The following is a 24,783-nucleotide window of genomic DNA, read 5'->3' on the forward strand; positions in this document are numbered from 1 at the left end:
CAAGCCACTATTTGGTGTGGCTTTACCTGTGAGAATCCAGTGGAGTTTGAGTTGATTTTGTTTCCTCCCAGAGATTTCTTTTCATTTTTCCAAACACTATAGAGTCCTACCAATGAGAGAGACTTTGTTTCTGGAGCTGAGATTTCTTGGACATCTAGGTGTAGTATAAATCAAACCTTGTCCCATGCCTAGAGTTAAAATTCTCAAAGAAGGGAAAAATAATCCTACTCCAGGCCCCCCAAATTCAGGGCATTATAGCAACAATATGTTATTTCACTAACTGTGAATCTAATAAATATTGAAAGAAATAGCAGTATCTTTCCTGTTTGTCTCAAATCTACTTTGTTAGGGATGGAATTAAGGTACTTCCCCAGAATAAATACAATACAGCTGATTAAACATAAAACTTCAGAATCAATAAGAATTTCAAGTGAAATAAAAATAAAACTACATATAAAAATCTTATGTAGTTATTAATTTTTTCACACTTTACAAATGGGTTGTGAGAGGAAACATATACAAAGATTGGTTTTGGAGAAGTAGCTCAGCAGCCTAAAGGGAAAATTAGGAATGAAAACCAATTTTTTTCACTTGCATCTACAGCTCTGACATTATAACGAAGGTCAACAAGAAAATACAATTTATTATACAAAGATTCATTACACATACAGCTTTCTCACACATCAAATGCAAAAATCAAAATACACTATGCTTTTAAAAGTGGAAACTTTTATTATTTATGGGGGCAATAATGATAAGTTAGCTGCAAAAGCTGCTGCCTTTTGCTGTTTTCTTGCTGATGTGAATTTGTGGATAACTTCCAAGACAGAGGTAGCGGCATTAAAAGAAGTACAAGATAAAGCTCAGAAAATGATTGGGAAAGAAGTTGTGACAAAGTGCTGGCATTATGAAGGGACTGGAGAAACTAAACTCTGAAACTGAGCACTAAAAGGAAGTCATATAAAACTGACATGGTCCCATCTCACAGTGAACAACTGGGACCTTTAGAAATGAGATTTTGCTCCAACCCAAAATGTCAGAACATTTTGTTATGGACAAAGGGCAGAGAAATGACATAGACACTGGGAAATAGAGAAGGAAATGAAACTTAGGGAAAGGTGATAAGAGATCCTTGGCAAATTTGTGTATTTCTAAAAAAGTTTTAAAGCCTCGATGACTTTTCTTTTTTCCAAATTGCTTTGAAAAGTTCACCCATAATCTGTTGACTGTGGCTATGTTGGGGTGTCCAACAGAAAATATTGATGATGCTGGTATCTGTGCTTTCTACTTTATGTCCAGAGAGCTCAAATATTATTTTACAGATAGGTAGCTTCATGAAAGGGCTTCCCTGGTAGCTCAGATAGTAAAGCGTCTGCCTGCAATGTGGGAGATCTGGGTTCGATCCCCGGGTTGGGAAGATCCTCTGGAGAAGGAAATAGCAACCCACTCCAATACTCTTGCCTAAAAATTCCATGGATGGAGGAGCCTGGTAGGCTACAGTTCAAGGGAACGCAAAGAGTTGGACACGACTTAGCAACTTCACTTCAGCTTCATGAAAATAAGCAGTCCCTCATGCATAGAGATGAGTCAGCTGATCTATACTCAATAGTTCACATTTTTCAAGGTGCTTCTCTGGTGCTTCTGACAGTTTCACTAAGCCAGATTCTCTGTTCATCCAATCTTCTTAGTGACTAAGAGTCCACATTTCCCAGAGAACAAGCTGCATCAAGAGTGCAACCTGAATATGAAACTAATTCTTTCATCTCGGAAGAGCTGTTCTGTTCATTTGAGTACCAACTACCCTGAGTTATCTAATACAGATTATTTTATCTCACTCACCTTTTGTAAACTGACCAGAAACCACTTAATGTTTGGGGAAAATGAAAAACAAAGATTGTGTGATATTCTTTTCTAAATTTCAGTTCAGTTTGGATCAGTCACTCAGTCATTTCCGACTCTTTGCGACCCCATGGACTGCAGCATACCAGCCTCCCCTGTCCATCACTAGCTCCCAGAGCTTATTCAAACTCATGTCCATCGAGTCGGTGATGCCATCCAGCCATCTCATCCTCTGTCATCCCCTTCTCCTCCTGCCTTCAATCTTTCCCACCAAAAGGGTCTTTTCCAATGAGTCACTTCTTTGCATCAGGTAGCCAAAGTATTGGAGCTTCAGCTTCAGCATCAGTCCTTCCAATGAAAATTCAGGACTGATTTCCCTTAGGATGGACTGGTTTGATCTTCTTGCAGTCCAAGAGACTCTCAGGAGTCTTCTCCAACTCCGCAGTTCAAAAGCATCAATTCTTCAGTGCTCAGCTTTCTTTATGGTCCAACTCTCACATCCATACATGACTACCGGAAAAACCACAGCTTTGACTAGATGGATCTTTGTTGGCAAAGTAATGTCTCTGCTCTTTAATATGCTGTCTAGGTTTGTCATAGCTTTTCTTCCAAGGAGTAAGCGTCTTTTAATTTCATGGCTACAGTCACAGTCCAAAGTGATTTTGGAGCCCAAGAAAAATGTTTGTCACTATTTCCACTGTTTCCCCATCTATTTGCCATGAAGTGATAGGACCAGATGCCATGATCTTCGATTTTTGAATATTGAGTTTTAAGCCAGCTTTTTCACTCTCCTCTTTCACTTTCATCAAGAGGCACTTTAGTTCCTCTTCACTTTCTGCCATAAGTGTGGTGTCATCTGCATATCTGAGGTTATTGATATTTCTCCCAGCAATCTTGATTCCAGCTTGTGTTTCATCCAGCCTGGCATTTCGCGTGATGTACTCTGCATAGAAGTTAAGTAAGCAGGGTGACAATATACAGCCTTAACCTGCTCCTTTCCCGATTTGGAACCAGTCTGTTGTTCCATGTCTGGTTCTAATTGTTGCTTCTTGACCTGCAAACCGATTTCTCAGGAGGCAGGTCAGGTGGTCTGGTATTCCCAACTCAAAGAATTTTGAGTTTGTTACAAAGTTTTTTGAAAGTTTGTTGTGATTCACACAGTCAAAGGCTTTGGCATAGTCAATGAAGCAAAAATAGATGTTTTTCTGGAACTCTCTTGCTTTTTCTATGATCCAATGGATTTGGCAATTTGATCTCTGATTCCTCTGCCTTTTCTAAATCCAGCTTGAACATCTGGAATTTCTCAGTTCACGTATTGTTGAAGCCTAGCTTGGAGAATTTTGAGCATTACTTTGCTGACATATGAGGTGAGTGCAACTGTGTAGCAGTTCGAACATTCTTTGGCATTGCCTTTCTTTGGGATTGGAATGAAAACTGACCTTTTCCAGTCCTGTGGCCACCGCTGTTTTCCAAATTTGCTGGCATATTGAGTGCAACACTTTAACAGCATCATCTTTAGGATTTGAAATAGCTCAGCTGGAATTCCATCACTAGCTTTGTTTGTAGGGATGCTTCCTAAAGCCCACTTGACTTTGCATTCCAGGATATCTGGCTCTAGGTGAGTGATTGCACCATCGTGACAGAGAAATAAATCTTATTTCAGAAGCTCTGAACATTTAATTAGCTTTGATTTTTTTTGAAGTTCTATTCTTACTTGGACCATTAAAAATATAGGATTGAGAAAAGTTGTTTGTTTTTTTTTTAGATTCAATTCAAATATTGACTGAGCACCTACTAGGTGCTTGGTGCATGAAGATAACTTGAAGATGTTATCTTCAAGAGGATTTAAACTTATTGGAGTGATGAGACATAGTCCCATTAAACATGAGGAGATTCACTCTGGAATGAATGGCCTAGGTGTTCTTTAAGAGTTTGGGAGGAGGTTCTGAAGTGCTCAGGAAGCCCTTTATGAGCTGTTGTTTTAGTTGCTAAGTTGTGTCTGACTCTTTTGCGGCCCCATGGACTGTAGTCCACCAGACTCCTCTGTCCATAGAATTTCCCAGGTAAGAATATTGGAGTGGGTTGCTAATTCCTTCTCCAGGGGATCTTCCTAACCCAGGGATCAAACTCACATCTCCTGCATTGGCAGGCAGGATCTTTACCACTGAGCCACCAGGGAAGCCCCTTTATGGACTAGGTGGGACTTAAATTAGGCATATCTGGAAGAACAGTGATTGATTGAATAAAAGAAATATTAAGAGAATAGAAAGCTGTTTCAGGTGTTAAAGCACAAAGAAAAATTCAAAGGCAGGATGACCACAGGCTGCTACAAATTAGCAAAATCAGCAGAGTTGATGAGAAAGATTTATATTGGAGAAAACATAGGAATGAAGTATAGATTGTGAAACACATGCACACAGTTGAGAGCCTTGAATACTGGGAAAGAAGCACTGAAATTCCTGAGGAAGGATGTGACAATGACAAAGGTGATATTGGTGATATTTCAGGAATATTCACTGATTGTTGTTATGGAGATATATCGGTGTGAAATGTTACTGGTGGTAGCAAGGTCTGTTGGGAAATGTTTTCTGTAATCCGGGTGCTATGTGATCAGAAATTTAACCAGTGTGTTAGCACTGATAATGCAAAGAAAGGGGTTAATATGAGTTGTATTACAGTGGGCAGATTTAATGAGCTTTTGAGATTCAAAATGTCAGAGAACAAGAGGAAAGAAAAGTCAACAATGGCTTCAAATTTTAAGCCAAAATAATTGGGTGAACAATGGCCATTCCTACAATATACTAGTGAAAAGAAGGTGAGAGGGATGTTGTGGAGATTTCAAAAATCACTTTCAAGGCATATACTTGCTGTTTGTGAGGTACCGTTTGTAATGGTGAACAAATGGCGATATCTCAGTAGACACTGGGAAATGTGATGCGTGAAATTTTGCAGATGAGACTATGGCTTTGGATCCCCCAGTCTTTTGATTAGAAGTAGTAGCTAATGCCACAAGAACAGAGAAATTTCCCCAAGAGTGTTCATATGAAGAAAATATCAGTAAGCCAGAGACCTCGTAGAAGAGAAAGGGAGGAAGGGGAAACAGTATGCATGTGGGTAGGAGAGAAAGGGAGAGACAGACAGACAGAAAGGCAAAGAGAGGGACAGAGAGACAGAAACTGTCACCTTCAGGAATGTGACTTCAAGGAGAAAGAAGAGAACACATAGAAGGTCAAAGAACAAGAATGGCTTGAGTACCTGCCAGTCAGCTCCAGCCTCCTGAGGTACAAGAAAAGGATCTTGATAAAGGGCAAACATTACCCTCTTTTGCTGAGAGTTGGACATCTTTCACTTGGAGGCCAAAGAATTCAAAGATCCTGTTTCTACAAGGAACTAAGTTTGTATAATCTATCTTTGGTATTTTTTAAAAAACATCTGCTTCCTTAATGGTAAAAATTTGGAACCGTGTCACGCCTGCAAATTGATCTTTTAATAATAGTTTTGGTCCTAGTCATCTAAATTTCATCTGCAACTATGATAAATTGCAAACGAATGCCTTAAGGGGTTTATTTTCCCCAAGTTTTCTTCTGACATGACAGGAGCAAAGAAGACATTTTTAATCAATTCAACTTTCCTACCAGAGGACGATAAAGTCTGGATAATTTTCATACCCATCAGAGGCTCAGGGCTTTTCGGACGTAGGTAGAGGTTTATGAGCATAAAACAGAACAATTAGCGCTCAAATTAATGTTACATGAGATTCAACATCTGGAAGTATGTCGTCATTTTGGGTCATAGACCACCTGCTAGGCTAAATGTTCACACAACTGCAATTTACTCTGCATACAAATGGAATAAAAATGATACTTTAAAAATAGTTTTTGATTTAGCAGTATGTTTATAGAGGCCTCTCACATTTCAAAACTTCAACTAGAATTGAACAATGGATTGAACAAGATGAAACATACAGCACCAAAAGGAATAGAAAATACCTTTTTGCAAATATATTTTATAATTAATTAGCTATAGTGCTAATATTAGTTTCTCTAGTTGATCTAACCACTGTCACTCTTTATCCATCAAATATTTAAGAACAAGAAGAGATCAACCTCTCATTCTTTATTCTATTTATGTAACAGATCCTGCAAATATTGGCTGTTTCTGGCAATAGAAACATATCAGAAAATGCCAAATCTCAAGATGCCTCCTTCGACTCACCTCAAATATCAGCCCATGCACAGCACACCCTAAACACACTCATTCAGGGGGTCTCTGGAGTTACCCAGAAAGCCAAGGCTTTCTCCAAAGGATGTTCCCAGACTTCATCACCAGTCTGACCAGAAGGCCCTGGGGCCTTCTAAGTGAGGAAGCAAAATCAGATAAAAGAGAAAATCATCGCTAGGGAACACACACCTTCTCCTACCCTCCACCTCCAGAGTACGCTAGTTCCCGGAAATGCCAGCAGTTTAGAAATGCCAGCTCTTAGAGAGTGCAAAAGAATAATAGCAATCCAAAAAAAAAAAAAAAACAAGTTATGACCATTTATCAGAATGATGAGGAAATGGCAACCCACTCCAGTATTCTTGCCTGGAAGATTCCATGGACAGAGGAGCCTGGCAGGCTACAGTCCATGAAGTTGCAAAGAGTTGGACATGACTGAGCACACAGCTTGAACTAGTATCCATTTTTACTTTTACTTAGCTGACTTTTCACATGATTGGGTGATTGGCAACTTCAGTAAAACAAGTAAACTCTTGGTTGGGTGTGTCTGTGAATATCTGCAGGAGATTTCAAAGGCAAAGAAATTTTCTGCAAATGCAGAAATCACATTTTACCTCGTTTACAGAAATGAGCCATCGTTTTAAAAAGAGTTTGGAATTCAAACACCAAATAAAGAAGCATCTCATATTGCAATCTGCATTTAAAGCACCTAAAAGGTTATGAACTGTTGAGCCTTTGTTGTACTTTTCTAGATAAGAGTAAGGAAGTGTTCAATCTAGAATTGGGTCTGGAAAAGCCATCTACATATTGGCATTGCCCTGCTTCTGTAACTCGCTTCACATTGACTGTCAAAGTGATGATAATTATCAGTGGGTCGTTTTGAGAGTTAAGCCCTGTGCGCTGATGTCCAGCTACCTGACTCTCAATTCCTGTCCCTCCACTTGCTGTATGGTCTTGGGTAAGTTTGTAACTTCTTGAAGCTCCAGTTTGGTCATTTGCAAGGCGGGCATAATATGTCCTACTCTATGTGGTTATTGAGTGAGAAAGATAATCTGGGTACTGTGGAGGACACAGAAGAAGGGCCATGTAACTGTCAGTCTTCAATGTTATAGAGTGGTTATCAGATCCTGAGTCACCAAAGACTAAATCACGTTTAATATATTTTTCTTCTGTGCTTGTGTTTACAAGATATTTTGTAATATTTTCTTTTAATTATCAGCCTACATGTTAACTCTATTTGACAGCCATATGCTATTTACTTAACCAAAATGTGCCACATAGCTTACGGCAGTGTTTTCCAAACTGTGCTTTAAAAAACCTGGGCCTGTGGTGGTAGGGAAGGGGAGGTTTCAAGATGGCTATCGTGTGAGGGATATAAAATGGGGTAAGCAATGAGGGTCAGTGGTCACTGATTCAGGCTTCTAGTGGAAAACCTCTACCTTTACTGACTTTAAATAGTGGGCTTCTCAATAAATTTTAGCTTAAACAAAGTGTTTTGCATCTCAAAAGTGGGGAGGAGGAGTCAGAAAATGCAGATAAAAACACTAGTGGTTTACTGTGTCTATTATTTTTTAAAGAAATACTACAGATAGCAAAGACTATATTTGAACTGTTGCCATTTGAGTTCTGATTCTAGATTAAAAATTGTCATCTAAATCATTATTCAAGGATATTTGGAATTTCATCTTTTTCCCTCCCTGGCAGTGTGAAGTAGGGAGGGCTCATTAAACTCTGTTCATTATCCTTTGTTTGAGAAGTCTATTGTAATAACTAGAACATTATTACTCAGAATGGAAATGAATGAGGTAAATCTGGCCTCCAAGACACCCCATGGCTAACATTTGTCCCTGTCCGAAAAGTAACCCAAAGCCAAGCAAGCCGAAAGCAGAGTGTAGTGGTTAGGCCCATGGTCTCCAGGCAGACTGCCCAGTATGAGTCTTGCCTTGTCCACTTACAGGCTGTGTTTCCAGACAATTCACTTCCTAACTGTGTACTTAAACCTCCTGTTTGTAACATGAGGATAACAGTACCAATGTTGTAAAGTTATCTTCAGGATTTAGAGAATACACACAAAACAAGGGCTTCTCAGGTGGCATGTGGTAAGGAATCTCCCTGCCAATGCAGGAGACGCAAGAGACATGGGTTCAATCCCTGGGTCGGGAGCAGGCCCTAGAGCAGGAAATGGTAACCCACTCTAGTATTCTTGCCTGGGAAATCCCATGGAGAGAGGGCCTGGTGGGCTACAGCCCACTGGGTCTCAAAGAGACGTGACTGAACATGCACACACAAAACAAACGTGATTACCAAAGTGGAAAGGGAAGGAAGGGAGGGATAAATTGGAGCATGGGATTAACAGATACAAACATTTCCATATAAAATAGATAGGCAACGAGGATTTACTGTACAGCACAGGGAACTATTTTCAATATATTGTAATAACCTATCATGGAAAATAATCTGAAAAAATATGTATACATATATATAATTGAATCACTTTTCTATACACCTGAAACTAACACAATATTAATAGAATAAACACAAAATATTTAGAACAAGGGAAGGTAGAAAATAATTACTAAGTAAATATTAGTTCTTGGGGTCATTAAGAACAGAGTTTGTTTTAGAACCATTTTCTTGACACTTGAATTATTTCTAAGTCTAATTATAAAAATAATTACAAGAATTAAGTCTAATTACAAAAATTAAGTCTAATTACAAAAGTCAGTACATTTATCATTTTAAATTTCCTTCACTTATAGGAGGAATAGCAACTAAATTAATTAGCTTTATATTTTAATTTTTACTTGGTAATTTTTCTCTTTCCTTTCATATAATATTGTTTTCTTAAACTGTGAACAGAAAAACCAAATTCCCTTGAAAAGTGTCACAGAGAAAAATATCAAGCCTGCAAGCCTGTGGTCCTGAGTTTTTTGTTATGTTGAATATGGCAAATGAGGACCAAGTAACCTAGCTGCATTTTATTGCTATCCTTTGTGCTTGCTTATATTTTAAGAAAAATATGAATAATAAAGTACGATTTTGACATATCATCTATTTGACCTTTTGATGCATATACTTTGTATCTTTAATTTTTGTATTTATCCCTTTTTCCAAGTATAATTCTTGGAATCTAGGGGGGAAAATACCCTGAAAAAAATAAAATGATAAATTCTTTTGTTCTTTGTCTTTTTTTAGACTTTCAAGGACTCCACGTGTTGCCTCAGACAGTTGACTGGTCATCTTTTCCTCCACAACAGTATCTCTTGACTCTTGGGTTCAAAAACAAAGAAGATGGAAAGTTTTTGGAAAAAGTGTCAAGTAGGAAGTTACCAACATTTACAGGTAACTCACCTGGACTTGTTATCATTCAATACTGTTTTAGGACACAATTAATTATTCATTAATGAATAATGTGCATCATTCATTAAGCTTTATTCATTTCAAGCCTAGCATATAGTAGGGCCTGGGCACCAAAATGTTTGTTGGGTCATTCTTAACTCCTTCCAGTCTTTGTGGGTTAGTCAACAATACCTGGAATTCTGGTTCCCCAAGAGCACCCACCTCCCTCACGCCAACCATCTCACCCCAATCACACTATCACCAATGCCTAATCATGGGGCACTTACAGGATACAAGCAAATACAAGCTTTTGTCACCATCAATTAGCAAACATAGAAGAAAATTATGCAACAAAACAACCATATGAAATCAAAAGTATAGACAATGACCCCCTTAAATCACTTGGATTATCTGCCATTGTATTAATGTCTGTTACACTTTTTTCTTATGTAATTACCAAGACCTCAGCTCTCCTAAAGAGTATTCTAGTTAAGTGGTGCTCAGTAATTCTAGTTGAAAGCTTTCAAAAATCAAGAAAATATTCATGCAGAGTTGAAGTCTCAGACTTGCGAGCTGAATTCATGACCAGGCTGAATTTATTCCTTCAACTCTACTCACATAATTAAGGACTTGTGTTTTGTCTGGCACTCCATCCTCCGAGGCTTATCTCAACTTCAAGCTACATTCAAAGTCAATGGGATCTGCACACTTGAATAATACCTGGGAGAAATAAGACAAGAATCAGACACATTTATGACAACCTTTTTTTCACAACTCAGGAAAAGCATACTCTGCAGAGAGAGGTGAATTGTTATAGGCTGTCCCTTAGATCTCAATCAGGAAACACAGCAAAAGGAATAAATGATAGTCTCCAAAGGGCAACGTCTCCTCTGCCTTTCTTCTCATAGATCTTTCATTGTGATACCTGTGGTCTTTGAGAGGGAACTCATTCCTGTACTAAAGATTTCATATCTATTAATATTGAGATGTCTGTTTATAGCTTGCTAAGAAAAGCATTTTGAAATGGACGTCTAGCAAAAAATAGTATAAAAGTTTATTGTTACAATTTTTAGAACATAAAACTCCCTTCAGTCTGCTGACCAAAGAAGACACAGTGAGACACATGGAGACAATGGGGAAGCGAATCTTGCCAGTACTGGATTTTATTAGAGGCACCCAACTGAATGTAGGTATATGAGTCTTTTGTATTTGTTCAGCATACAAATATCAAACAGTTCTAGACTATAAAAAGTTTACATGTAAATATTGCAAATACTAGAAGATTTTGGAAACTTCCACAGTGAATCTCATTTGCAAAACCAACCAAAGTTTAGCTAATGATTTTAACCCTTTTATAATTCAAAACATTAATTATAATGTTATACTTTGCAGTAGCCAGCATTTATTAGGTTAGTGTCTTTTTAAAGAGCCTTTTTTTGAGGTTTCTTATATCTAATTGAAGGTTGCACTGAGTTTCTTGCTTCAAATGAGTAACAAAATTTTAGTAAACATGGTGCTTTCTCTATTTCATATATTGGGTAATTGCATATAACCATTTTGTTACCTACATGAGAATTCAGAATTTTGAAAGCTAGTTCCTCCACATCACACTGATAGTCAATCAGTCAGATCAGTCACTCAGTCGTGTCCGACTCTTTGTGACCCCATGAACTGCAGCACGCCAGACCTTCCTGTCCATCACCAATTCCTGGAGTCCACCCAAACCTATGTCCATTGTGTCGGTGATGCCATCCAACCATCTCATCCTCTGTCGTCCCCTTCTCCTCCTGCCCTCAATCTTTCCCAGCATCAGGGTCTTTCCCAATGAGTCAGATCTTCTCATAAGGTGGCCAAAGTATTGGAGTTTCAGCTTCAGCATCAGTCCTTCCAATGAACACCCAGGATTGATCTCCTTTAGGATGGACTGGTTGGATCTCCTTGCAGTCCAAGGGACTCTCAAGAGTCTTCTCCAACACCACATTTCAAACACATCAATTCTTCGGTGCTCAGCTTTCTTTATAGTCCAACTCTCACATTCATACATGACCACTGGAAAAACCATAGCCTTGACCAGATGGACCTTTGTTGGCTAAGTAATGTCTCTGCTTTTGAATATGCTATCTAGGTTGGTCATAACTTTCCTTCCAAGGAGCAAGCGTCTTTTAATTTCATGGCTGCAATCACCATCTGCAGTGATTTTAGAGCCAAGAAAAATAAAGTCAGTCACTGTTTCCCCATCTATCTGCCATGAAGTGATGGGACCAGATGCCATGATCTTCGTTTTCTGAATGTTGAGCCGTAAACCAACTTTTTCACTCTCCTCTTTCACTTTCATCAAGAGGCTCTTTAGTTCTTCTTCACTTTCTGTCATAAGAGTGGTGTCATCTGCATATCTGAGGTCATTGACATTTCTCCTGGCAATCTTGATTCCAGCTTGTGCTTCTTCCTGCCCAGCATCTCTCGTGATGTACTCTGCATGTAAGTTAAATAAGCAGGGTGACAATATACAGCCTTGACGCACTCCTTTTCCTATTTGGAACCAGTCTGTTGTTCCATGTCCAGTTCTAACTGTTGCTTCCTGACCTGCATACAGGTTTCTCAAAAGGCAGGTCAGGAGGTCTAGTATTCCCATCTCTTTCAGAATTTTCCACAGTTTATTGTGATCCACACAGTCAAAGGCTTTGGCATAGTCAATAAAGTAGAACGAGATGTTCTTCTGGTACTCTCTTGCTTTTTTGATGATCCAGTGGATGTTGGCAACTTGATCTCTGGTTCCTCTGCCTTTTCTAAAACCAGCTTAAACATCTGGAAGTTCATGGTTCATGTATTCCTGAAGTCTGGCTTGGAGAATTTTGAGCATTACTTTACTAGTGTGTGAGATTAGTGCAATTGTGCAGTAGTTTGAGCATTCTTTGGCATTGCCTTTCTTTGGGATTGGAATGAAAACTGACCTTTTCCAGTCTTGTGGCCACTGTTGAGTTTTCCAAATTTGCTGACATATTGAGTGAAGCACTTTCACAGCATCATCTTTTAGGATTTGAAATAGCTCAGCTGGAATTCCATCACGTCCACTAGCTTTGTTCGTAGTGATGATTCCAAAGGCCCACCTGACTTCACATTCCAGGATGTCCAGCTCTAGGTGAGTGTGAATGATAACACCTTCATGATTATCTGGGTCGTGAAGATCTTTTTTGTATAGTTCTTCTGTGTAGTCTTGCCACGTCTTTTTAATATCTTCTGGTTCTGTTATGTCCATACGATTTCTGTCCTTTATTGAGTCCATCTTTGCATGAAATGTTCCCTTGGTATCTTTTATTTTCTTGAAGAGATCTCTAGTAAATTGAATGCTAATCTAAACATTGGCACTTGATCTTTATTTACCCGTAAGGTAAATTATCTAATCCCTTTTTCCAACCAAGGGAAAATATGCCCTTTCCACTTTTCAGTCTTCATATAAAAAGCTCAAAATAAGACCTGAATTAATCTGTGCTTTTTTTTTACAAAATTTAAGCCCCTTTATTGAAAGTACATAAAGGGAACTTCTCATTAACAGGCTATAAAGGCTGTAGATTTCCCCTCATAAATATTTTTCAAAAGATCTTTAAGCTGGAAATTTTAAAGAATTCACCATTTGTGGCTTTTGTATTCCATCATTGATTTGATGTTCTTACCTTACAAGGGGAACCAAGGGGGTCATCACTAACAGCTACTTAACATCTGTTCAGCAGTTTATCTGCTCAGTAACATTATTCAGCATTTTAGAAAAGCTATAAAACCCCTCATCTATTTGCATAATCTGTAATTAATTCTATGCATTACAAATCCAAAAGCACACTTTCACTGATTTTCCTACCACGTAACTTCCCCTTCCTCACAACTGTGTTCCACTCAATTATCTCCCCGATACTTCTATTAATAAAAATTTATCTCTGTCTTAGTCATCTTCAGCTGTCACACAAAATACCATAGATCATATGACCCGAACAATAGAAGTTTATTTTCTCACAGTTCTAGAGGCTAGAAGTCTGGGATTAGGTCAGGTTGTGACAAAGACCTTCTTCCTGGCTTGCAGTTAGCTACTTTCTCTGCATCCTAACATGGCACAGAGCAAGCTCTGTGGTGTCTCTTCTTAAAAGAGCATTAATCCCATCATCAGGACCCTATCTACTCTCATGATCTCATGTGCATGCTCGATTGCTCAATTGTTTCCAACTCTTGGAAACCTCATTGACTGTCATCTGCCAGGCTCCTCTGTCCATGGAATTTTCCAGGCAAGAATACTAGAGTGGGTTGCCATTGCCTTCTTCAGGGGATCTTCCTGTGTCTCCTGCCTCTCCCACATTGGCAGGCAGGTTCTTTACCATTGTGCCACCTGGGAAGCCCTCATCTCATCTAACCCTAATTACCTCCCAAAGGCCCCATCTCCACATTGGCCTCTAGAGCCCTAGAAATTTTGGGTGGACACATTCAGTTTATAGCAATGTCATTGACTCTACTGCAAATCTGGGGTCCTGTTTTCCAATTCACCCTCTACTGCAACCTCCTTCAGACACACACACACACACACACACACACACACACACACACACACACACACACAGCTTCACCACCCCATCCTAATTAGACACACAAACACATAACATCGTTGTCATCATTAGACCCTTGCAAGAAGTGGAAAGAAAGTAAAAGTGTTAGTCACTCAGTCATGTTCAACTCTTTGCAACCCCATGGACTGTACCCTGCCAGGCTCCTCTGTCCATAGCATTCTCCAAGCAAGAATACTAGACTGGGTAGCCATTCCCTTCTCCAGGCAGTTTTCCCAACACAGGGATTGAACCCAGGTCTCCTGCATTGTAGGCAGATTTTTAGCATCTGAGCCACCAGGAAAGCCCACAAGAATTCTGTGGAAGCCTTGCTGACAAGAACCATCACCGTGTAGTATCATTTCACTCCATCTGCACACGACTAACCTTGTAATGCCAGTGTGCGGGATAATGGGGAGGTGATCTATCTGTGCCATGGTTCTCTGGAGAAATACCCACCATAACTTGCTACTTGTCAGGAACCTGCCACATCAAATCTGTTGCCAGTTCAGATCTCCCAATGTGTTGTGAATAAATGTTAGGGCAATCTAGGCATCAGGCATTTCTTAAATGCTTTTAACTCATTTTCCTCTCACATTACAAAGGGCATTTTGGCCACTTAGAAGTGTGTACATACATGGATATTTATGTGTCTATAAAGGGGATTTAAAAAATCATAATGAATAAGATTTTTAGCATCTAATGAATAACTCAGTCTTATATAGACTGAGTCAGTTGTTTAGTTGCTAAGTCATGTCCTCCTCTTTGCAATCCCATGAACTGTAGCTAACTTGACTCCTCTGTCCATGGGATTTCCCAAGCAAGAACACTGGAATAGGTTGCCATTTCCTGTTCCAAGGGCTCTTTCTGACCCAGGGATCAAACCTCCTGAGTATCCTGCATTGACTTGCATATTCTTTACCGCTGAGCCACCAGGAAAGCCCGAGAATGAGTTGTTAACACTTTGCTACTTCAAGAGATTTCATCAACTTTCTTACTTTTGCGTCTATGGAAAATAATAGTTGTTGGAAAATTGTCTCTAAGAGCTTGAATGAAACTGAAGTGAATGAGTCCAAAGGTCCCCAGGGACCAAAGCGATATCCAAATACTGGCCTCTAGGTTTCTTTTTATATGTCCAACCACAGTTTCGTAAAGCAGGACTGAATCAAACAAGCTGCAAAAGTAATCTAGGTTAATGAAACAAGTAATGAGTTGCTGAGCAGAAATTATTCCTACAAGGTACGATTAACTATGACCCAGGAATCCCTCAGTGGTGTTTTTAGGATCCCCTGAGGTGTGTTTTTTCTTGTGAGATGTCAAATGCCATCTGCTTGAATGTTTAGACACTTCAGTGTCCTTATTAGTTGTGACCCTACCTCGTGACACCTGTAGATAAAGACTTTTGTTTAAGACCAGCTGTGTAACCCCCTAGGATGTCACTTAGCCTCTGAACTTTTTTCTCATTTATAAAATAAGCTGATATATGTCAGGTTCACCTCACACAGTTGTTATGAGACCAAAAGTATACAATCCACATTGAATCACTTTGTAAAGTATTAAGAATTTTTAAAATTTTAATTATTTGTATGGGTTTTCATTTGCTTTCACAAAAGGATTGTTTTGGAGATCATTCTTTTTCTTTATAAAAGCCATGCACTTTGAAATTATGTATTCTTCTAAAATGAAGACTGTGCAAGAGTCCTGCGGATTTTGAATGATTTTCCTTAGATCACTGATGCACTTAAATCTCCTTAAAAAGGCAGGATTAAGGGTGTCATCTCCCATCATGCCCACAGTAGGACATCCCAGAGAACATGAATTTTCACCTCTTGCTACAGGTGGCAGAAAGAGTTGGTGAAGGCGACAAAGACATTCCTGGTATTAGGTTTCTATGTCTCAGAAAATAATTCTCCTTACACTCTGACACCAGTTTCCTTCCCTTTATAGGTTCCTTTGTTAAGTATGCAACACATGGCCAAACAAGAATGATTCTGGCATTTTAAGAGTTATTGTCTAAAAGATTCTCCCAGTTTCCTATCTGGTGACTTTTAATCCCACTGAACATCAATCCCATTCAACCAGCTGCTCTGCTCTACCAGTATTTTTTCTTCTCTGGATCTTTGTCCTAATTATCTCACAAGCTACTGAATGCTACTATGCTTTTCCATTCATTAACTTTATTGGCTGCTGTCAGTTTAAAACCTTATGTACTATGCTTCCCGGGGTAAATGCTAAAGAGTTAAAATAATAAAATCTCTTGCCATGCATGAAGCTTCTTTCACAGGCTAACTTGCCAAAAAAATGACCTAACTAACCAGGTTTTAAATACCTCGTTAATTTCACTTTTAATTTCTTCCAAGTGAAGCATAAAAGATGTTTACACATGCACATTTGAAATGAACAATAATATGTGTTTCCTACCCCCTTTTCTTTGCAATGAATGTTTCTATATATTATGTCAAACAGAAATACATTCCCAATACTTGGGCTCTGCTTTTCAGCAATATTAGATTAGCAGTGCCACTTATCTTCCAAACATTTATCCATACCTGCTATTAAATCTAGACAAGTATCTGGAGGAAGCCTTCATCTGAGCTTACTATTTACCTAAACTTCATTGTAGCTAGGTGCAGTTTTAGCTTCAGTCTTGGCCACTTTATTATACCCTCTCCAGCAGCTAAGCAGTCTTTTGATCACTCCTAAAGTCTCACTGGGAGGGTTACTTCCCTTTAGATTCAGCCCTTGTGAGCTAATTCCTTCATTTTTCATTGTTTCCTTTATTTTCTTAAAGCAACAGCATTAAAGCATTCCTGCTGGCATCTATTCATTTTTATTTTTGTTTCATTTTATCGCTCAAAAGCTCAAAACTTGTAGAGGTAAGATATTAATCTGTCATTTCCTAATAACCAAAGCTGCAATTGGTCTGGGGTGGGCAAAGGGGAAGGGGGAGAGGGCTATTAGCACTCAACTATATTCTTTCTCTAGCATCCTATTGGTAAGGAGCACTTTCTGTTTTGTTATGCATCCAACAATCAAGCTAACAAAGCAATATTGCCTTCTACTATTTTTATTTTCCTGATGTTTTGGAAAATTACACTGATAGATTATGTTCCTGAGCAGGCTGCAGTTGTTTCTGTTCTTTGGAGTTGAGTCACTACACCACTTTCCCACAACCAGCCTTATTGTTTATTTTAAAGAAGGACAAAGAAAGCAATTTTCCTTCAGAAAGAAAACTGTGTCTCCTGCAACTCACTTTCCTCATTTGACAGTGTCCCATTGTTTAGCTACATGTTTAAACTCAATGGGTAGGCTGGCTATTTCGTCAATTCAAAGAAAGGATCTCAAATCCACAATTTGTGATCATTGCTCCCACAGGTTTATAGGTTTTCAGATAAATGATTAATCAGAAACACCAAATTAGTGGGGACTGACAGACATTAGTAAAATGACTGAGATAGCTGTAAGGAAGAGATATAGCAAATACAAGGCAATGGTGCTCAACTTTGCTATATTACCAAGATTCTAAGAAAGTGCCAGAAAGGTTGGTATCAATCAAGATGTGTATGACATTTCAGAAAGGACTGCCTTCCAAATTCAAGTTAAAATTTCGATGTTCTTTAGTAATGCTGGTTTCTAATAATTTTTCTCCTTAAAGGAAATTCTACTTTAAGAAGAAAAAGTCATGTCTGCCTTCTCTAATTTCTGGGCAGTGGGGAATCTGGCTTTGTGAGTATGCACAGATTAAAATAGTCCATGTGCAGATACTAAGCTTTACGGTTTGTTCTCCAACTTCTGTTTGAGGTTATCTGAATACTCAGGAGGGCACATTGCTAAAATTCCTATTTCCAGGGCCACATATCACAAAATTGTGAACCCAAGACTTTTTTAAACCCTTATGTCAGACGTGAAAGTGAAAGTATTAGTCACTCAATCGTATCTGATACTTTGAGACCCCATGGACCATAGCCTGCCAGGCTCCTCTATCCATGGATTCTCCAGGGAAGAATACTGGAGAGGGTTACCATTCCCTTCTCCAGGGATCTTCCCAACCCAGGAATTGAACCCAGGTCTCCTGCATTGGCAGGCAGATTCCTTACCATCTGAGCCACCAAGGGAGCCCATTCAGTTCAGTTCAGTTCAGTTCATTTCAGTCGTTCAGTCATGTCCGACTCTTTGCGACCCCATGAATCACAACACACCAGGCCTTCCTGTCCATCACAAACTCCTGGAGTTTACTCAAACTCATGCCCATCGAGTCAGTGATGCCATCCAGCCATCTCAGCCTCTGTCGTCCCTTCTCCTCCTGCCCCCAATCCCTCCCAGCATCAGGGTCTTTTCCAATGAGTCAACTCTTCACATGAGGTGGTCAAAGCATTGGAGTTGCAGCTTCAGCATCAGTCCTTCCAATGAACACCCAGGACTGATTTCCTTCAGGATGGACTGGTTGGATCTCCTTGCAGTCCAAGGGACTCTCAAGAGTCTTCTCCAACACCACAGTTCAAAAGCATCAATTCTTCAGTGCTCAGCTTTCTTCACAGTCCAACTCTCACATCCATACATGACCACTGGAAAAACCATAGCCTTGACCAGACGGACCTTTGTTGGCAAAGTAATGTCTCTGCTTTTGAATATGCTATCTAGGTTGGTCATAACTTTCCTTCCAAGGAGTAAGTGTCTTTTAATTTCATGGCTGCAATCACCATCTGCAGTGATTTTGGAGCCAAAATAAAGTCTGACACTGTTTCCACTGTCTCCCCATCTATTTCTCATGAGGTGATGGGACCAGATGCCATGATCTTTATTTTCTGAATGTGAAGCTTTAAGCCAACTTTTTCACTCTCCTCTTTCACTTTCATCAAGAGGTTTTTTAGTTCCTCTTCACTTTCTGCCATAAGAGAGGTGTCATCTGCATATCTGAGGTTATTGATATTTTTCCCAGCAATCTTGATTCCAGCTTGTGCTTCTTCCAGCCCAGCATTTCTCATGATGTACTCTGCATATAAGTTAAATAAGCAGGGTGACAATGTACAGCCTTGACGTACTCCTTTCCCTATTTGGAACCAGTCTGTTGTTCCATGTCCAGTTCTAACTGTTGCCTCCTGACCTGCATACAGGTTTCTCAAGAGGCAGCTCAGGTGGTCTGGTATTCCCATGTCCTTCAGCATTTTCCACAGTTTATTGTGATCCACACAGTTGAAGGCTTTGGCGTAGTCAATAAAACAGAAATAGATGTTTTTCTGAACCTCTCTTGCTTTTTCGATGATCCAGCGGATATCGGGAATTTGATCTCTGGTTCCTCTGCCTTTTCTAAAACCAGCTTGAACATCTGGAAGTTCTCAGAAGCCCGTACTTCTTTCTAAATAAAAAATGTGAGAATTTTATGATAAACTATGTCTCTATCAAGTTGTACAATTTGAATTAACTTCTTAGAGAAGGCAAAACATCCTCTTTTATGGCTGGCAGTAGCAAACACAGAGGTGGGCTGCTTTAATTATGTGTACCCAGTTTCAAGAAAGTCTCAAATACCAGTATATTCACGGGGGTTGGTGGTCCTTACAAGTGCACCATAGTCTATTTCAAGATGGATTGCCTCATTTGCTGGAATGGTCCTAGGAGTCAGAATAAACACTACACTACCACAAGGAGAGAAGTCAGAGTCCAAGACCATCCAATGAGAACTAAAGATAAAATCAGAGCTGGAGATTTAATGTAAGTCACCAGGGTAGGACAAATTCCACTTGCATAGCATTTTTCAGGATTAAACTTGTATAAGAAATCATCCTTTGTATAAACCAAATAGTGGACAACTATTAACTCTTATCATGCCTTGTTGACATAGACAAAGTCACCCCCTTTTATTTTTTTAATTTATTTTTATTAGTTGGAGGCTAATTACAATATTAGTGATTTTTGACATAGACAAAGTCACCCCCTTTTAAATGCACACAGCTCTATGGGATCCCCACTGTTGAGAGCGGAGTTCAAATTCAATTTAATCCCCTTTCCACACCCCTCCCCATCCTGGCTTCCTTAGGCAGGGCCCTCTGTAAACCCTTCTCAACAAAGTGTTCTCTTTTCTATACATTTGTCTATTTGAAGGAAGGGTACAGACAATCCTCTAAAATAATGGAAGAAAATATTTATTTGCACTAGATGCTGTTAATTCAGAGGCACTAAATCTATTACAACAAGCCCTGACGTTATTCCTCAGGGAGAGGTTATTTCTGTGTTTTTGTTCTAATCCACTTCCTTCTCCTGGGGGACCAGGGGAGTTTTCGGGCGTGCTCGGGTGTGATGGAGAAGTTGCAATATGCCAGCCTTCTCAGCCGGCTGCAGAGAGTAAAGGAGCAGTCCCAGGTGATCAATCAAGCAATGGCCGAGCTAGCAACCATCCCCTATCTGCAGGACATCAGTCAACAGGAGGTGGGGTTGGTAAGCATCTGTTTTTCTTTGTTCACAAGCCCTGAACCGACAGAAGAGTGATATGGTCTGAAAAAGAATGTAACAATAAATGGCAGTCCAAGGGCAAACTCTCCAACTCTCATGAAGCATTCTAATGAAGAAACTAGACATTGTAGAAAGGTGTTATGTGTGTTTCATTTGCTCACCCTGACTAGCTAGCTTCCCTTTATTTTATAGCAAGACTTTTGTAATGCATGGAAATATAGAAAAGGGCTGATTATTCATATTCTGAGTCAGGCTTTTTTGTTTCAAGTAAAGTGAAATCTTAATAAATTGTTTTTTCATTCCAAGACATGTTAATAAATGATTCTCTTTGATGGAAAAGTAAGAGGAAAAAAAGTAATTGCTGGAAGAAAACGGACTCTACAAAACTGTCTTTAGAGTTTTCTTATTCACTTTGAGTGTCACATATATGTAGGCGGTACTAACACACACACACAGACACAGACACACACACACACACACATTAAGGGAGTTGTCTTATTTGAGGGGAAAATGTAGTCAAATGGTGGGGTGTGTTTTTTTTTTTAACTGAATTGACCAGTTAATTTAGAAAACACAATGTCTGTCAAAAACTAGTTGGAATATCTAGGAATAAACTTACCTAGAGTTTTATACAGAAGACAAAAGAGTTTTATACAGAAAATTGTAAGACACTGATGAAAGAAATCAAAGACAACATAAACAGATGACGAGATATCCTATATTCCTGAGTTGGAAGAATCAATATTGTGAAAATGACTATACTACCAAATGTAATCTACAGATTGAATAAAATCCCTATTAAATTACCAATGACATTTTTCACAGAACTACAAAAAAAATCTCACAATTCATATAGAAATACAAAAGAACCCAAATAGCCAAAGCGATCTTGAGAAAGAAGAATGGAGCTGGAGGAATCAGCCTCCCTAATTTCAGGCTATACAAAGCTATAGTCATCAAGACAGTATGGTACTGGCGCAAAAACAGAAATATATAGACCAATGGAACAACACAGAAAGCTCAGAGGTAAAGCCATGCACCTATGCATATCTTGCTTTTGACAAAGGAGGCAAGAATATACAATGGGGCAAAGATGGTCTCTTCAATAAGTACTACTGGAAAAACTGGACAGCTACATGTAAAAGAATGAAATTAGAACACTTCCTAACACCATACACAAAGATAAACTCAAAATGGATTAAAGGCATAAATGTAAGACCAGAAACTATAAAGTTCCTAGAGAAAAACATAGGCAGAACACTCTATGACATAAATCACAGCAAGATCCTCTATGACCTACCTGCTAGAGTAATGGAAATAAAAACAAAAATAAACAAGTGGGACCAAATTAAACTTAAAAGCTTTTGTGCAGCAACGGAAATTATAAACAAGGTGAAAAAACAACCCTCAGAATGGCAGAAACTAATAGCAAATGAAACAACTGATGAAGGATTAACTTCAAAATATACAAGCAGCTCATACAACTCTATACCAGAAAAACAAACAACCCAATCAAAAAATGAGCTAAAGATCTAAACAGATATTTCTCCAAAGAAGACATGCAGATGGCTAATAAATGCATGAAAAGAAGCTCAACATCACTCATTATTAGAGAAATACAAATCAAAACTACAATGAGGAGTCATCTCATATTGATCAGAAAAGCCATCATCAAAAAATCTACAAACAATAAATGCAGGGAAGGGTGTGGGGTAAAGGGAACCCTCTTGCACTGTTGGTGGGAATGCAAATTGATACAGCCACTATGGAAGTCAGTGTGGAGATTCCTTAGAAAACTAGGAATAAAACCACCATATGTCCCAGCAATCCCAATCCTAGGCATATACCTTCAGGAAATCAAAATTGCATCAAAAAGATGCATGTAACCCAATGTTCACTGGTGCTCTATTTCCAAAAGCTAGGACATGGAAGCAATCTAGATGTGCATGAGCAGAGAAATGGATAAAGAAGTTGTGGTACATATATAAAATGGAATATTACTCCATCATAAAAAGAAACAAATTTGAGTCAGTCCTAATGAGGTGGATGGACCTAGAGCCTATTATGCAGAGTGAAGTAAGTCAGGAAAAGAAAAACAGTTATCATATACTAATGCATATATGTATATGGAATTCTAGAAAGATGGTACTGATGAACCTATCTGCAGAGCAGCAAAGGAGACACAGACATTGAGAACAGACTTTCAGACATGGCTGGGAAGGGAAGAAGGAGTGGGTGGAAGGTACGGAGACAGGGAGAGAGTAACATGGAAACATACATTACCATATGTAAAATAGATAGCCAATGGCAATTTGCTGCATGACTCAGGGAACTCAAACCAGGGCTTGTTAACAAGTTAGATGGGCAGGATGGGGAGAAAGGAGGGAGGGATGTTCAAGTAGGAGGGCACATGGGTAAGCCTATGGCTGTTTCATGTTGATGTTTGGTAGAAACCACTGCGTACTATAAAGTAATTATCCTTCAATTAAAAATAAACAAATTTTTAAAAAAATAGTTGGGGAAATACCTCACAGAAAAAATCTTCAAGCAGACATGTATATTATAACCATAATATTAGAAACTATAGTACCTCATTTGAAGAACAATTACCAATCAGTGTGCTGGCCATTCAAAGAAAGGTAAAATGTATTCCATATAAAGCTGATGTGTTGTTGGGAAGGGCTCTTTACTCTAAGGCTCTAATTGAAGGTAGTGAAAACTAATTACAGACCTGACTGAATTCACAAAGCAAGGATGAGAACAACCCAAAATTATCACCTGTAATTTTCAGATAACTAAAGGAATCCTCCCTCTTTGAGTTTTGAAAGTTGTAACAAATTAATCAAGAAATGAACTGCCAACATTTACAATGTTCATCCGAATCTGCAAAAGGATATTAAATAAATATTGATATTCAAAGTAGCCATTTAAAACTGTTAGAGTAGCCAAATAACAAAATTCTGCATACCAAACATTAAAACTATTAGGGAAAAAAAGTCTATTAGTCAGGTAATTATTAAGTCAAAACTGGCAATAATACTTTATAAATCTGTATGGTTTTATGCACAGAGTGCCTTCTAAAAGGCTAAGTGTTTATCCTACCATTCATAACGCATTCAGGAGTGTAGTAACTGTGGAGCTTTCAAAGTGCATATTATAGCCAATTTTAGATGATTAATGCTCCTCTGAGATAAGAGAAAGCAAAGAAAATGTTAATTTAAGAAGCTGGCACAATGTTGATCCTGTCTTCCTGAAAAGCACACTCAAGATTTAAATGAAAAATACAGGGGAGTTTTCTGCACTTAGGTCTTCTTAACCACACATCTGCAGCTTTCTTTTTTCTGGAAATTCTTATATTTTTAAATATACCAAAAGAGCATGAAACTAGCATTACTGACATCCCTAACTAATATATCCGTGCTATACTCCACTACCTGAAACCTTGAAAAATAAGATTTCATGGGACATATAAATTATGTCCCATAATTTATATACCTACTAAGAAAAAAAAAAGTAAATGTAAAGGGATGTCTATGTGCAAACCAAATGTTTTTTAAAATCATCAAGATTTCATCATCTTAATAGATTTTACTTCCCGAGTTCCAAGCATGGTTAACCTAGATAATATATCCTTGGAATCCCTTTTATGATGCTACACAAACAGTGATTACTCAGTAGAAGAGTTCTGAGTGACTCAACTCCCTACCTAAAATATCTAAAGAACAGAAAGATTATCTAAGATTATCATAACGTTTGACACCATGGTGAACTGAACTGGCATCTGTTCTTCTTTAGAGAACTTTTTTTTTCAGCTTCAAATGTCACAGGGCTTGATGTGGCCTCATTACTTTGCAGGCACATATATCGTCTGCATGTAGCTGTTGCTGTTTAGTTGCTCAGTCGTATCCAACTCTTCGTGACCCCATGAACTATAGCCAGCCAGGCCTCTCTGTCCATGAGATTTCCCAGGCAAGAATACCAGAGTGGGTCGCCATTTCCTTATCCAAGGGATCTTCCCGACACAGAGATTGAACCCATGTCTCCTGCTTGGCAGACAGATTCTTTACTGCTGAGCCACCTGGAAAGCCCCAGCGTGTGTAGAATTATTTTAAATTGGAATACCGACTCGACAGACATGGGTTTGGGTGAACTCTGGGAGTTGGTGATGGACAGGGAGGCCTGGCGTGCTGCGGTTCATAGGGTCGCAGAGAGTCGGACACGACTGAGCGACTGAACTGAACTGATGGCAGTTTGGGGCAAAGGGTGGAATTTTAAAACTCGCCTCTGAAATGGAACCTAAAGAGAAATCCTGGTTATTTTGAAATTTTAGAAAAGAAAAGAATAGTAAAAGAACTTC

The 24,783-nt window shown here is 38.8% G+C and overlaps 1 protein-coding gene across 1 annotated transcript in view; it reads left to right on the plus strand.

Moving 5' to 3' along the window:
* Positions 1-24,783, plus strand: part of SPATA16 (spermatogenesis associated 16) — a 229,329-nt gene that overhangs the window by 176,483 nt on the left and 28,063 nt on the right. The window contains 3 exon segments of the mRNA XM_065942119.1: positions 9,253-9,399; positions 10,470-10,582; positions 20,247-20,411. Coding sequence (XP_065798191.1) covers positions 9,253-9,399; positions 10,470-10,582; positions 20,247-20,411 — 425 coding nt within the window.

This window comes from Muntiacus reevesi, chromosome 8, assembly GCF_963930625.1.
Source record: "Muntiacus reevesi chromosome 8, mMunRee1.1, whole genome shotgun sequence".
In the NCBI taxonomy this organism is placed as follows: domain Eukaryota; kingdom Metazoa; phylum Chordata; class Mammalia; order Artiodactyla; family Cervidae; genus Muntiacus; species Muntiacus reevesi.